The sequence below is a fragment of the Dipodomys ordii genome, unplaced genomic scaffold, assembly GCF_000151885.1.
Source record: "Dipodomys ordii isolate 6190 unplaced genomic scaffold, Dord_2.0 Scaffold33, whole genome shotgun sequence".
Classification (NCBI taxonomy): domain Eukaryota; kingdom Metazoa; phylum Chordata; class Mammalia; order Rodentia; family Heteromyidae; genus Dipodomys; species Dipodomys ordii.
The window spans coordinates 140,088-154,563 of NW_012267249.1; the positions used below are offsets into that span (position 1 = coordinate 140,088).

A 14,476-nucleotide genomic window follows, 5' to 3' on the forward strand; every position below is an offset into this window, starting at 1 on the left:
GCGCTGGGGGGGAGGCGCGGCTTCCGGACTGAGGCGTTCCTGCTTCACCACCACAGCCGGGGCCATAGTCACCACGTCTCCGTTCCGGTGCCTCCGCCGGCCCCCGCGCACTCGCTCTTTTCTCACCTCCTTCATCCCGCAGCTTGGACGGAGCAAATGAAGTCCAGGCCGTTGAGCTCGCCTTTATCTTCAGGAAATGACGCGCCTACTCCCTCAACTTCCGCTTCCGGGAGGGTGTGCTTCCCAGAAGCCCTCACGGCCTCAAAGTTCTGGGCGTGTGACCACGCCCTTGTGGGCGTGGCTCCAGGTAACCAGGGTGGGTGGTAGATGGTTATACTTCAAAAGCAGTATCTAGGGCTGGGGGCGTGGCTCAAGTAGTAGAGTTCCAGCTCGGTAAGCGCATCAGGCCTGAGTGCCGAGCCCCAGAAAAAACAGGCCGCATCAAAGTTACCTCTCCCAGCGAGGACCTTTCCAGCATCCATTTGGCCCCCACCCAGTTGCCGGAAAGTGGCCCAGTGGGGCTGTTGCTAGAATGTGAGTTGGGGGCAGACAACGTGGGGCTATCTGAAGGACAGGAAACCCACCAAGATAGGTATATATATATATATATATATATATATAAAACATATTATATATATATATAAAATATATATTTATTTTTTTGGTCGTGGGGCCTGAACTCTGGGTCTGGCGCTGTCCCTCAGCTCTTCAGCTCAAGGCTAGCACTTTGAGCCACAGCGCCACTTCCAGCTTTTTTCTTCTTATGTGTTGCTGAGGAATCGAACCCAGGGCTTCATGCATGCAAGGGAAGCACTCTACCCCTGAGCCACCTTCCCAGTCCCTATATATATATATTTATAACAATACAGAAAGAGTAGAACTGGATATCATGATTTCTGCACAACTGGAAAGAAATTGTTCACCTGGTCAGAAGTTGATGTCAGCCTGCCTGACCTTTTGTATATCTGATTAATGTGTGTAACCAGCTTGTATAAAACTCAAGGTCTGGGCTGGGAATGTGGCTTAGTAGTATAGTGCTTGCCTGGCATGCATGAAGCCCTGGGTTCAATTCCTCAGTACCACATAAACAGAAAAAAAAATAGAAATGGTATTGTGGCTTAAGCAGTAGAGTACTAGCCTTGAGCATAGAGAGGCTCAGGACAGTGTCCAGGCCCTGAGTTCAAGCCCCAGCACTAGCAAAAACAAAACAACAACAACAACAACAAAAAAAAAACAAGGTCTCCCCTCCCTTAGGATCCAAACTTCTTCTGGCACTAGCCTGAAGTATTCCAACTTCCCAGAGCCTGTGGGACTCCAACCCACGCTTGGTGAAAGAAGTCCTCAACAATCAATAGGGTTAGGAACCTTTATTAATCCCAAGATAAAGACCAGCCCAGAACTCAAATAGCTCAGGGAATAGAAAGGCAAAAACCACAGAGGCCACTCATAGGTGGTCAGTGGTAATTTTGCAATCAGTAAGGAAGCCAGTTACAGAAGCAAAGCTAGCAGTTAATAATTATAAATGGCAATTACAAGTTCAATAACCAAGACAAAGTTCTCATCCTTTGTTAGAACCAGGTTAATTAAACAATATTCATTAGACCAAGGAAAAACTAAATTTAACTGGGACAAACAAATCCCAGGTAACCTGAGAAACGTAAGTACGGACCCTAGGAATAGAACAAACTGAGGCCCAGCATTTACTGAAATTTGCAAAGTGAGGAAGAATAAGGCCAAACTTGAAAGGCAAAATCTCCTTGTAGAAACTGCAGATTAGTCATTAAAGGGAAAATTCCAGAGATAAAGATTTGAAGTAAATTAGTTTATTTATTTTTTTGGGTCCGGTCATGGGGCCTGAACTCTGGGCCTGGGCACTGTCCCTCAGCTCTTCAGCTCAAGGATAGCGCTCTACCACTTGAGCCACAGCGCCACTTCCGGCTTTTTTCTTTTTTCTTATGTGGTGCTGAGGAATCGAACTCAGGGCCTCAGGCGTGCAAGGCAAGCGCTCTACCACTGAGCCACCTTCCCAGCCCCTGAAGTAAATTAGTTAAACACCAGGTTACTGGAATTCAGTAGATAACAGTGAAACTCAGACAGAGCCACAGAACCTGGAAGGTGGTTTAATTTTGGGGGTGTGATAAGAAATTTGGAATGTGGTTTTTGCTTCAAGAACTTACTACTTTGTATATAAAGGCTGTAATTGCTATTTCACTAACTTGCTTCTTCGATGGGAAGATTTGGGATAAGAACTTTGCCTTGTGATTTATGGTCTTGGTTATTGGAATAACTGGAATTGTAATCACCATTTTGTAATCACTAACTGCTAGCTCTGCTTCTGTAACTTGCTTCTTTGCCAGTCATGAAACTACCACTGGCCACCTGCTAGTGGTGCCCCCTCCCCTATGGATCTTGCCTTTAAATACCCTGAGCTATTTGACTTCACTGCTGGTCTTCATTGTTTGGGTGTAGTGGAGGTCAGATGCCATGGCCATTTAATGATTCCTAGTCCTATTGACTGAGTGTTGGTGACTCCTTTCACCCATTGTGGGTTCGAGTCCCACCAGCCCTGGGAAACTGCAATATTTTACCTTGATCTTCCCCTTGCTCTCAGTTTTGGGTTTTCTTCTAAAGGGAAATTCCCACCTTTCAAGTTTGGCCTTATTCATATTAATCAATAAAACTGCAAAGGGTCTAGTTCTGTTTTAATATATTTGCTAAGCAAGCATAATCACAAAAAAAGAAACATTGGGACATTGGTGGTCAGCCTTGCATACTGTTGGCCCTATTTTTATGCGCTTTGCAATACTTGGTAAATGTCAAAGCACAGTTTTGTTCCCCTTTGTCAAGTTTGCATTTCTTATTTTTAGGTGCTGGGACTTAATTATCCCAGTTAAATTTCCTTCTTCATTAGTCTAATTAATACTTAATTTGTTTAATTTAACCTAGTCCTAAGAGTCTAGTTGGGGGTCAATGGCGGCAATAAACTCCTTTATCCTCTCTAAAAAGTAGTCTTGATCTTTGATGGTCTGTGTTGGTTGCTGTAACAGAATGAATCAATCAATTAATAGCAGAGGGCAGGTGGTACACACCTTTATTCCTATCTACTTGGGAGGCTGAGACTTGGAGGATAGTGGTTTGAAGGCAGCCAGAAGTCCACAAGACTTTAACTCCAAGTAACTAAAAGGAAAAGAATAAAAGAGAAAAATAGGAAACTGGACTACAGATGAGAAAACTGGACTTGAAGTGTGGTACAAGTGGCCAGTAGAGGGGGTGGGGAAAGCCAGAAAAAAAAGCTGAGGGGCTGGGAAGGTGACTCAGTGGTAGAGTGATTGCCTTGCATGTATGAGGCCCTGGGTTGGATTCCTTAGCACCACATAAGCAAAAAGAAAAAAGCCGGAAGTGGGGCTGTGGCTCAAGTGGTAGAGCGCTAGCCTTGAGCTGAAGAGCTGAGGGACAGTGCCCAGGCCTAGAGTTCAGGCCCCACGACCGGACCCAAAAAAAAAAAAAAAGCTGAGTGAGCTCAGTTCTGGTCGCTCACACTTGTAATCCTAGCTGCTCAAAAGGCTGAGATGAGAGGACTGTGATTCCAAGCAAGCCCAAGCAGGAAAGCCCAGTACCAATTAAGGAATATATATGAGAGGGGGAAAGACCTCAAGGGCTTGAGTTCAAGTCCAATACACAAAAATTAAATTTAAAAGCACACTTCTGGAGACTCAGTGACACTGAGTATGCTCCCCAACAACTGAAGGGAAAACATCACTATCAGCTGTAGAATTCCATACCCAATTTACTCCCAAACAGGAGAGCAAGCTTTCGTTTCATGGGTGTGATTTTCTGTTGGAATAAGTGGAAGGCAGAGATGATGTAGGCTGGAGAATCGAGACCTATATTTCTAGCCCTTTGAGAACAACACACGATGGAGTTAAACCCAACAACTGTTATAACAAATGTATAGCATTTCATAGCTTATAAATATTATTTGCCTCAAACAAGAGCCACTAGTTTTCCCTTTTTACTAGTTGCAGGTTTACTCCCCCCAAAAAATTTTCACAAGAGCAAACTGGAGAAATAAACATATATATATATATATATATATATATATTTGGGTCCGGTCGTGGGGCCTGAACTCTGGGCCTGAGCGCTGCTACCACTTGAGCCACAGCGCCACTTCCGGCTTTTTTCTTTTTGCTTATGTGGTGCTGAGGAATGGAACCCAGGGCCTCAGGCATGCAAGGCAAGCGCTCTACCACTGAGCCAACTTCCCAGCCCCAAACATATATTTTTGTATGGAAGTATTCATATTTGTTCCCGTTACATGTGAATTGCCCAGCCCCACTCACATTGGGAATTAGGCTCAGCGTAGGGACTCGAACCCTTGTTCTCCCGGCATCCAATAGTACCTGGGCCTCCTCCAGAACCAAAGCCCCTAAGAAACCATGTATCAGAGGTTTGGGGTAAAAAGGAAACTCATGGACGGCTGGCTCCGCCCCTCTCCGAAGCCCCGCCCTGGCCAAGAAGGGGTTTCCATGGTGACGGCAAACAAGGTCCTGACTGGAGGGGCCGCTGCTGAGCTGCTACCCCGGCCGCCGCCATGATCCCCCCAGCGGATTCCCTGCTGAAGTATGACACCCCAGTGTTGGTGAGCCGGAATACGGAAAAACGGAGCCCCAAGGTAAGGGCAACTCTCAGGAGGTTGACTCAGCCTGGAAGTTCCCATGCAGAGAGGTTGGGACCCTGAGGGTCGGGAATCTCAAGGGACAGGGATGGTAGTGACTGGCAGTAAAAGGAATTGCATCTGGGAAGGAGGGTGGAAGAATCATCTGAGAAGCCCGAATGTAAGTGTGACCCAGAGGACAGCTTTAGGACGAAAGAGCTATCTCAGGGAGATGGATGGAGCTCTGCTGCTCACGGTAGTAGCCATGTCCATCAGATAGTGATTGTCCCATCACAAGAGGGGTGAGAGAGGAGGCCTAGACCACTCATGTCAGTGACATCTTTTTTGTGTGGGGAGGGGAGGGGGGTGGTTTGGAACCTGAGACCTTTCATAGCCTCCATCAGCTCTGAGACATTTCTACTGGGAAGATGAATGGGCAAAGTGGGAATAGGGAGGGATGGCAGAGGAGATGTGAAGCAATCAAGAGTGCCTCAACTATCATCTACCCTCAGATGTGCCTTCCTCTCCTTCTTAGGCTCGGCCACTGAAAGTCAGCCCTCAGCAGCCTGGACCCTCAGGCCCGGTCCCACAACCACCCAAGGCCAAGCTTGGAGCAACCTCCTGTGTCCCAGATCCTACCAAACAGGCAGAAGAAATCTTGAATGCCATCCTTCCACCAAGGTAAAAAAAAGTAGGAGTAAGACTCAGGCTTTTGTGCTGGGTAGGTGGCTCAGTGGTAGAGTGCTTGCCTTGCATGCATGAGGCCCTGGGTTGGATTCCTCAGCACCACATAAGCAGAAAAAGCCAGAAGTGGCACTGTGGCTCAAGTGGTAGAGTGCCAACCTTGAGTTGAAGAACTGAGGGACAGTGCCCAGGCCGAGAGTTCAAGCCCCACGAATTATATATATATATATATATATATATATATATATACACATATATATTATATAATTATATAATAAAAAAAATATATATAGAAGAGAGAGAGAGAGAGACAGGGGGCTGGGAAGGTGGCTCAGTGGTAGAGCACTTGCCTTGCATGCCTGAGGCCCTGGGTTCGATTCCTCAGCACCACATAAGAAAAAAGAAAAAAGCCAGAAGTGGGGCTGTGGCTCAAGTGGTAGAGCGCTAGCCTTGAGCTGAAGAGCTGAGGGACAGCGCCCAGGCCCAGAGTTCAGGCCCCACAACCAGACCCTCCCCCAAAAAAAGACTCAGCCTTTTATGTCCCACAACTGAGGAGCATGGGGAGAGGCAGTCTGCCACTGTGCCTGGCTCTAATTTCCTCATAGTGTCCCCTAGCTCCTGCAGGAGAAGCTTCACTCTGCTCTTATTTTCTAATTGTCCTTAGCCAGACTCATGACTTTTGATGCCATCTATACACTGATGGTTCCCAAGTATGTTTTTACAACACTGCCCTCTCCTCTAAACTCCACTATAAACTCAATTTCTTCCTCATTGTCTTCTTCAAGATTTCCAACATTGTCAATGTGATGTGTATAAACTGAATCACAATGTTTTGTTTCTTCAACCAGCATGTCATACTATCTTTTGTCTTTTTCTAAGAGAACAGACCGCTAGTCTTCTTTTTTGTTATTGTTCTGTGTGTGTGTATGGGGGTGGGTGGTACTAGGACTTGACTCAGGACCTTGTACTTTTCCAAGGCTAGTGTTCTACCAGTTGAGCCAAACCTGCACTTCTAGCTTCTTGCTGGACAAATGGAGATAAGTCTCATGCACTTTACTTCTAGGCTGGCTTCAAACTTTGATCTTTCAGATCTCAGCCTCCTGAGTGGCTAAGATTACAGGCTTAAGCCAACAGTGCTTGGTAATTTTTTGGGGGGGGTTCGGTCATGGGGCCTGAACTCTGGGCCTGGACGCTGTCCCTCAGCTCTTCAGCTCAAGGCTAGCACTCTACCACTTGAGCCACAGTGCCACTCCTATCTTTTTCTGTTTATGTGGTGCTGAGAAATCTAACCCAGGACCTCATGCATGCAAGGCAAACACTCTACCACTGAGCCACCTTCACAGCCCTGCTTGGTAATTTTTTGTCTGTTTTGGGGTTATTTTTGTTCTGGTTCTGGGGCTAAAACTCAGAGACTGAGGAATGTCTGTGCTTTTTTGTTTAAGGCTAGTAGTGCTCTACCACTTGGGTCACAGCTCTTCCAGCTTTATGATGAATTGGAGATTAAAGTGGTCTTTTCTGTTCTGGAAGGCTTCAAACTGTATTCTTCAGATCCCAGCCTTTTGAGTAGCTAGGATTACAGGCCTGAGCTACTGGTGCCTGGCTTCATTTATTTGTGTTTTTTTCTTCTTTTGCTTGAGACAGGGTTTTGCTATGTGATTCAGGCTGATTTCAAACTCATAATCCTTTGGGTCTGACTCCTGAGTGCTAGAATCACAGGCATGTACCACCCTGACTATTCCTTTCATTGCTTTTGAATTCTCACACAATATTTCTTTTCCTTTAACAATTTTCTTTTACTCCAGCTTCATAGGATCTCCCAAGTCCATCTACCTAATTGTCCCCTGCCTTTGCTATCTTGTTCCTACTGTTTGCCACCTGCACTGCTGCAGTGGCTTCATGTTGGTAAACCCTGGTTCCACTCTGTTCCTGAACTCTGTCCTCAACACCTTAACCACAAGTCATATCAACAGACTCTAAAATGTAAAATCATAGCTGGGCACCAATGGCTCACACCTGTAATCCTAGCTACTCAGGAGGCTGAGATCTGAGGATCATGGCTCAAAGCCAGCCTGGATAAGAAATCCTGTTGCTGGGTGCTGATGGCTTATGCCTGTAATTCTAGCTATGCAGTAGGCTGAGATCTGAGGATCACAGTTGAAAGCCAGTCCAGACAGGAAAGTCTGTGAGACTCTTCAATTAACTACCAGAAAACCAAAAGTGGCTCTGTGGCTCAAGTGATAGAGTGCTAGTCTTAAGCTGAAGAGCTGAGGAATAGCACCTAGGCCCAGAATTCAAGCCCCACGACCAACCAAAAAAAAAAAAAAATCTGTGACACTCTTATCTCCAATTAACCACACACACCCACACAAAAGCCAGAAATGGAGCTGTGGTTCAAGTGGTAGAGTGCTAGCCTTGAGCAAAAGCAGCTCAGGGACAGGGCCCAGGCCCTGAGTTCAAGCCCTAGAACCAGCAAAAAAGAATAAAAATAAATATAATAGTAGTAATAGAATGCAGGCTGGGAATGTGGCTTAGTGGTAGAGTGCTTGCCTAGCATGCATGAAGCCCTGGGTTCAATTCCTCAGTACCACATAAGCAGAAAAAGCCAGACAGAAGTAGTGTTGTGGCTCAAGTGGTAGAGTGCTAGCCTTGAGCAGAAGAAGCTCAGGGACACTGCCCAGGCTCTGAGTTCAAGTCCCAGGACTGGCAAAATAGTAATAATAATAATAATAAATACTAATAATGCAAAGTCCTTACAATGCCTAGAAGACATGACATGATGTGGCCTATGACCTATCCCTGCTCTCATCACTTTATCTTCCATCCTGTTCACTGTGCTAAAGCCAAAAAGGCCATCACATCATTTCTGAAACACCTTAATCACTTCAGGGCCTTGACAGTTACTGTTCTCATGTTCTCTTCTTTTCATTACCTGTGCAGGCATTGCTCATGTCCTTTCCTCTTTTAGAGCCCCTCTTTTTTTTTTTTTTTTTGTCAGTCGTGGGGCTTGAACTCTGGGCCTGGGCGCTGTCCCTCAGCTCTTCAGCTCAAGGCGAGCGCTCTACCACTTGAGCTACAGCGCCACTTCCGGTTTTCTGGTGGTTTATTGGAGATAGGAGTCTCACGGTCTCTCCTGCCCGGGCTGGCTTTGAACCGCGATCCTCAGTTCTCAGCCTCCTGAGTAGCTAGGATTATAGGCGTGAGCCACCAGCGCCCGGCTTAGAGCCCCTCTTTAACATGCTCCCTTGCCTGGCTTTACTTCTGCAGTCCTGTGTAGCACATGTGACCTTTATAAGGCTGTGAAGTAGAGAAACCAGAAGTGAGTGTCATTTCTCAGATGGATGTCAAGGGAGGGGCTTGATTTGTCACTTGATTTCCTCCCATCAATAATAGCACAGAAGCTAGCTCCCTTGTCATTCAGGAACCTGGCATGGCTCTAGCACAATATCCAAGACCCTCACTGCTCCTAACATACATGTGCTTCTTTCTGACACACCCAAGGTTTATGGTGTCTTGTGGGCCTTCTGTTCAGATCAAGCAGCAGGACTGTAAGTCCCTTCTCACCATGCTAGGAGAGTAAGATGTGGAATAGTGGTGGATTGGAGGACCTGTGGAAGGTGACCTCACCCACCCAGCCCTGAGGTAGAGTCCCTGGGGGAGATAGCATAGTGGGTGTTACTTTGAAGCTCATACTCCAAGAGAAAGGGAGAGATTCTAAAGGGCTGGTAGCAGAGCTCTCACTCCTACTCAGGCTAAGAGCTTTTCAGGCCCTCTGACATCTGTAAGTTTTCATTCTGCTCATTCTGGCTGTGTCTGTGCCACAGGGAGTGGGTGGAAGACACGCAGCTATGGATCCAGCAGGTGTCCAGCACCCCCAGCACCAGGATGGACGTGGTACACCTTCAGGAACAACTGGACCTGAAGCTGCAGCAGCGACAGGCCAGGGAGACGGGCATCTGCCCTGTCCGCAGAGAGCTCTACTCACAGTGTTTTGGTGAGTACTATACATCCTCCTGCCTCCTTCCCTTCTCCTTCAGCACAAATCCAAGCCCTGAGCACCCCCAAGTTGAAGCTCCCCCAACTCTGTCTGACTTACTCAGCAACTACTAAATGAGTCCTCTTCCCCTCCCAAGATCTCATACCAGTAGCCCATCTGACAGTCACTGTATTCTTGGAAACCTAGGTTCCTTATTCCTGAGCAGATATTTGGAGTAAGACAAGAACTTTCCACTTAAATCTTAATGTTTTCAAAGATTTCTATAATAAGCATGCACTTAAAAACAAAACAAAACAACTCTGGGCCTGGGTGCTGTCTCTCAGCTCTTCAGCTCAAGGCTAGGGCTCATGGGCTTTCCTGCCTGGGCTGGCTTTGAACTGTGATCCTCAGATCTCAGTCTCCTGAGTAGCTAGGATTATAGGTGTGAGCCACTGTCGCCCGGCCAATTGTGGAGCTTGAACTCTGGCCCAGGGTGCTGTCCCTGAACTCTTCAGCTCAAGGCGAGCACTCTGCACTTGAGCCACAGTGCCACTTCCTTTTGCACTTATTGCTTATTTTATTTTTTGTTGGTCGTGGAGCTTGAACTCTGGGCTTGGGTGTTGTCCCTGCACTCTTCAGTTTGGGCTAATGCTCTACCACTTGAGCCACAGCGCCACTTCCCGTTTTCTGGTGGCTGATTTGGAGATGAGAGTCTCACAGACTTTCCTGCTCGGGCTGGCTTTGAACCATGATCCTCAGATCTCAGCCTCCCAAGTAGGGAGTTATAGGCATGAGCCACTTGTGTCCAGCTTTGCAGTTAATTTTTAATCAGAAAAATTCATGTCCTATATATCCATTCATCCATCAACATTGGCCCTCAGTTAATCAACAGATACAAGAGATTTAAGATGTGCTATCTTGAGTGCTGGTGCTAATGTGCCACTCAGTCCAGTCTTGCTGGCTTGTGGACTCTGATCTGCAAAACACCTCCAAACTCCAGGGCAGCTGAAGGCTTCCCTCAGCCTCAGTATGGGTGGGGTTTTCCCTCCAGATGTTTATAGAAAGATGGAGGCAAGATCTAGACCCTGCTTTCCAAATCAATCTGGCCAAAGGGACTGCTGTATTAAAATACCACCATATTTCCAATGAAAAGGTCAGATTTCTTTACTGGTATCTTGCTGGCTGTACTTTGAAATGCAGAGTTCAGTGGAGCATCTGCATGACCAGGCTTCTTGGGGTATGGAATGTACTCTCCCTGAGACCTAAGGACACACCCTAGAGCCCTTCCCAACAGGTAGGATGGTTTACAGTAGAAAATGTATACTTTCCTGCCCTCCATTTTCTCTGTTCTCCCCTTTGCACACTGGAAGATGAGCTGATCCGGGAGGTCACCATCAACTGTGCGGAGAGGGGGCTGCTGCTGCTTCGAGTCCGGGATGAGATCCGCATGACCATTGCTGCCTACCAGACCTTGTATGAGAGCAGCGTGGCATTTGGCATGAGGAAGGCCCTGCAGGCTGAACAGGGGAAATCAGACATGGAGAGGAAAGTGAGTGGGGTTCATCATGATCTATTGGCTCTAAGACTCTTCTGTCCCATCTCCTGCCCCGATTGTCCTTGCAGCACTGAATTCTGGCCTTTAGGCTGCTCTGGACCTGCACTTCAGTGAGGACTCTTGCTTTCACAGTCTAGCCTGGTGATCTTGTCTGAGGCCACTTTGTGCTGATCACAGACCCCCCACTGGGTGGCAGTAGTACGGTACTCTGACAATGTCTGGAGTTGGACAACTGTGTCCCAAGTCCTGTCCTCCCACCCCCAGGTCCTTACATCATCTTCCCACTTGGCAACTTCTCAGGATGACTGGGCACTTTGTCCTTAGATTGCAGATTTAGAGACTGAGAAGAGAGATCTGGAAAGGCAAGTGAATGAGCAGAAAGCTAAATGCGAGGCCACTGAGAAACGGGAGAGTGAGAGAAGACAGGTGGAGGAGAAGAAACACAATGAGGAGATTCAGTTCCTAAAGCGGACAAATCAGCAGCTGAAGGTAAATGGAGGAACAGGCCCCAGGTGGAAGGTACCCCGCCCTGCTTCCCAGGCCAGACCATTGGATCCAGTTTCACATATGGTTTTCATTTTTACTTTTGGGCATACCGGGGTTTGAACTTGGCACCTTGTGTTTGTTAAACAAGTGTTCTACTTGAGCCACTTCATAGCTCACTCAAGGCTTTAAATGTTGGTCCACAGGCACTGCAGAGAGATAGGGAGACTTATTTGGGACACAGGTGAGGGCTCATTACTCGAGTTCTCTGTCCCTCTAAACTGTGGAAGGGACTGTATTCTCAACTTATCCCTACTATGGCACCACACCCTGGCTCTCCAGTGGGCAGTTTCTAGAAGAGAGAGAATATTGAGAAGTGGAACTGTAGTGTATGTGGTGTAGAGTACCAACCTTGGGTGAAAAAGCTAAGGGACAGTCCTCAGGTTCAAGCCCCAGTACCAGCACACACAAAAAATGTGGAGCTAACACTCTTTAAAGCTGATCTTTGGAGTTTTCTCCCATGGGCCAGATCTCTAGTATTTTGAGGAAAATGCTCTGTCACTGGCATCTACTGAAGCAGGACCCAAGGCAAAAGCAGGGAAAGCCAGATGGACGAGCAGGTGAGCAAGGAAGGCTCTTGAGAGGAAGAAACACTTGGGATCCTTTCCCAGGTGTGTAGTCAGAGGAACAGAGCTGTAGTTAGTTCTTCTGAGCTTCCTTGCTGGTGGCATGTTTTTATGTAACTGAGGCTTCTGCAGGGAGGACTGATCCACAGGTGTTCAGACCCCAGGCTTTTCAAAGGCTGAGCCCGGACCTGCATTCTCTTGCTCACAAATTTATGGCCCACTTATGATCAGCTGAAAAGTCAAGAGCCTGTGGTTCATGCCTGTAATACTAGCTACTCAGGAAGTTGAGAATTAAGTTTAAAGGCCAGACCAGGTAGGAAGTCCATGAGAATCTTATCTCCAAGTAACCACCAAAAGCCAGAATTGAAGCTATGGTTCCAGTAGTAAAATGCTGGCGTTGAGTAAAGAAACTAAGGGATGGCACCCAGGCCTTGAGTTCAAGCCCCAGTACCAGCACACACACAGAGAAAAAGACTGAATAAGGCTCACGTCTGTAATCCTAGCTACTCAGGATGTTGAGATCTGAGGATCATGGTTCAAAGCCAGCCTGGGAAGGAAACTTCATGAGACTTTCTTCTCCAATTAACAAACCTGAAGTTGTGCTGTGGCTCAATTAACAAAACTGGAAGTGGTGCTGTGGCTCAATTAACAAAACTGGAAGTGGTACTGTGGCTCAAAGTGGCAGAGTGCTAGCCTTGAAACAAAAATCTCAGGAACAACACCAAGGACCGACCAAAAAACAAACTATGGGGTCGAGGTCCAATCATCCATTTCAAGGTATGAAGAATCCATTCTTGGGCTTGGTGAAGTGTAAACATTACTCTTCTAAATACACGGCCTATTTATGTTGAGCAGTTTTCCCCCTATGGCACTGGCCTTGCAGAAAGCTTACGTTCTTGGCCAGGCGCGGGTGGCTCACGCCTGTAATCCTAGCTACTCAGGAGGCTGAGATCTGAGGGTCTTGGTTCAAAGCCTGCCCCGGCAGGAAAGACCCTGAGACTCCTATCTCCAATAAACCACTACAAAACTGGAAGTGGAGCTGTAGCTCAAGTGGTAGAGCACTTGCCTTGAGCTGAAGAGCACAGGGACAGCGCCCAGGCCCAGAGTTCAAGTCCCATGACTGACAAAAAAAAAAGAAAGCTTAAGTTCTTGACTGGCAGGCATAATGGCTCTCCAATCCCCAAAGTCTGACCATTTGAAAAAGGCAGCTTTGTATTAACCACCAGCAGATGACAGAGACTTTCTTGTTGCAGAAGAGTTTAACAGAAACAAAAGTGACACATGTTCACAGCCAGATGTGACTGTTTACTCAACAGCCTCTGAAGCTGTTTTGCTATTTGCCACATGCCTTTATCTGCCACATTCTTCTGTCACAAGTCCCAGTTCCTCAGTTCCCCCCTACAGTATCCACAACAAGAGCAAAAGCTCAATACCTTAATATCTAACATTCAAAGACAACCTTGTAATCCCCAGGGTGAAGGATTCTTTACAAGTGAGTTATTTTTATTGGCTCAAAGCTGCACTGCAAATAAAGCACTGTTTGCAGTTCCTTAGATAGACCTACTTAAAGATCTGTCCACATACTCTGATAGTAAATTACTGCTCTGGCTGCCAGAGAAGCAGAGTAACTCCCAAGTGTACAAGATGGACAACTCCCTGCTCACTGGTAGTAATTTTCTCTAATTGGGTGTCAAGTTGTCTTAGTGGCTGATAATTTGCTGTTTCCCAAAACTCTGGTCCCAAAAGAGCTCTCAGGATCCTGAACTAGCCAGCCAACTTTTTAACTTAACAGACATATTCAGGCCTAAAATCTGAGCAATGTAAAAAACCACTATTTCAACAACTTTTATTCAATTTCCTTTTCAGTGCTATTATATACTAAGCCATTAGTGTGGAAACTAGGTCCTCTTGTATCCCTAACCTAGCAAGACTATATGCCATACCAGAAGCCAGCTAATCTAGAAAATACAAAATTGGAAATGAAAGGACAAAGAACAATTGAGGATATCATTTGGAGTTTTCTTCCCAGACTTCTATCACCTTTTCAGCTATGTGTCAGGCCGCAAGCTTCAAGTATTAACAGAATTTGCTTTTGTTTTTCAGGCCCAACTGGAAGGCATTATCGCACCAAAGAAGTGATAATTTCCATATGGGTCTCAGTGAAAGCTACTACCCCACCACAGCTCTTTGTAATTAAAAGGTAGTTTCCTTAGTGAACAAGCCCTCCCCTCCTGAGATCATCACCTATGCATTTGTCAGAAGTCATGCTATTGCCCCAGTGTTGTAAAATCCCTCAGGTCTGGCAGCCAGGCTCCTAGTTGGACAATGGAAAGTGGAGAACCCTGGTTCTAGTATTCAGCTCACAGCCACACTGGGGACTGTCAACCAAAATAGTAACTTAGGAGGCAACTGCTTTCCCATCAGCATTCCTTACCAGCCTCTTCTGGACAAAGAAACTGCTCCTGTCCCTCAAATGTTTGGTTCAGTTCACCTTGTACTCT

General features: G+C 46.6%; 2 protein-coding genes across 2 annotated transcripts in view; one reads left to right on the forward strand and one right to left on the reverse strand.

Annotated features, from left to right (window-relative positions):
- Positions 1-191, reverse strand: part of Snip1 (Smad nuclear interacting protein 1) — a 9,746-nt gene extending 9,555 nt beyond the window's left edge. The window contains exon 1 of the mRNA XM_013016757.1: positions 5-191. Coding sequence (XP_012872211.1) covers positions 5-135 — 131 coding nt within the window. The 5' untranslated portion in view covers positions 136-191. The remainder of the gene's footprint in view (positions 1-4) is intronic.
- A 4,400-nt stretch (positions 192-4,591) lies between these two features.
- On the forward strand, positions 4,592-14,114 carry Dnali1 (dynein, axonemal, light intermediate chain 1). The gene is made up of 6 exons (XM_013016961.1): positions 4,592-4,672; positions 5,190-5,335; positions 9,160-9,329; positions 10,682-10,860; positions 11,191-11,355; positions 14,079-14,114. The coding sequence occupies exons 1-6, from the start codon at positions 4,592-4,594 to the stop codon at positions 14,112-14,114; spliced, it is 777 nt and encodes a 258-aa protein (XP_012872415.1).
- Positions 14,115-14,476: the final 362 nt, after the last annotated feature.

Excerpts from the sequence above, each read along its gene's own strand:
- Dnali1 (XM_013016961.1), top strand. The coding sequence starts at position 4,592 with ATGATCCCCCCAGCGGATTCCCTGCTGAAGTATGACACCCCAGTGTTG. Across the intron at positions 9,330-10,681 it reads GCTCTACTCACAGTGTTTTG|ATGAGCTGATCCGGGAGGTC; the intron begins GTGAGTACTATA and ends GCACACTGGAAG. Across the intron at positions 10,861-11,190 it reads AATCAGACATGGAGAGGAAA|ATTGCAGATTTAGAGACTGA; the intron begins GTGAGTGGGGTT and ends CTTTGTCCTTAG.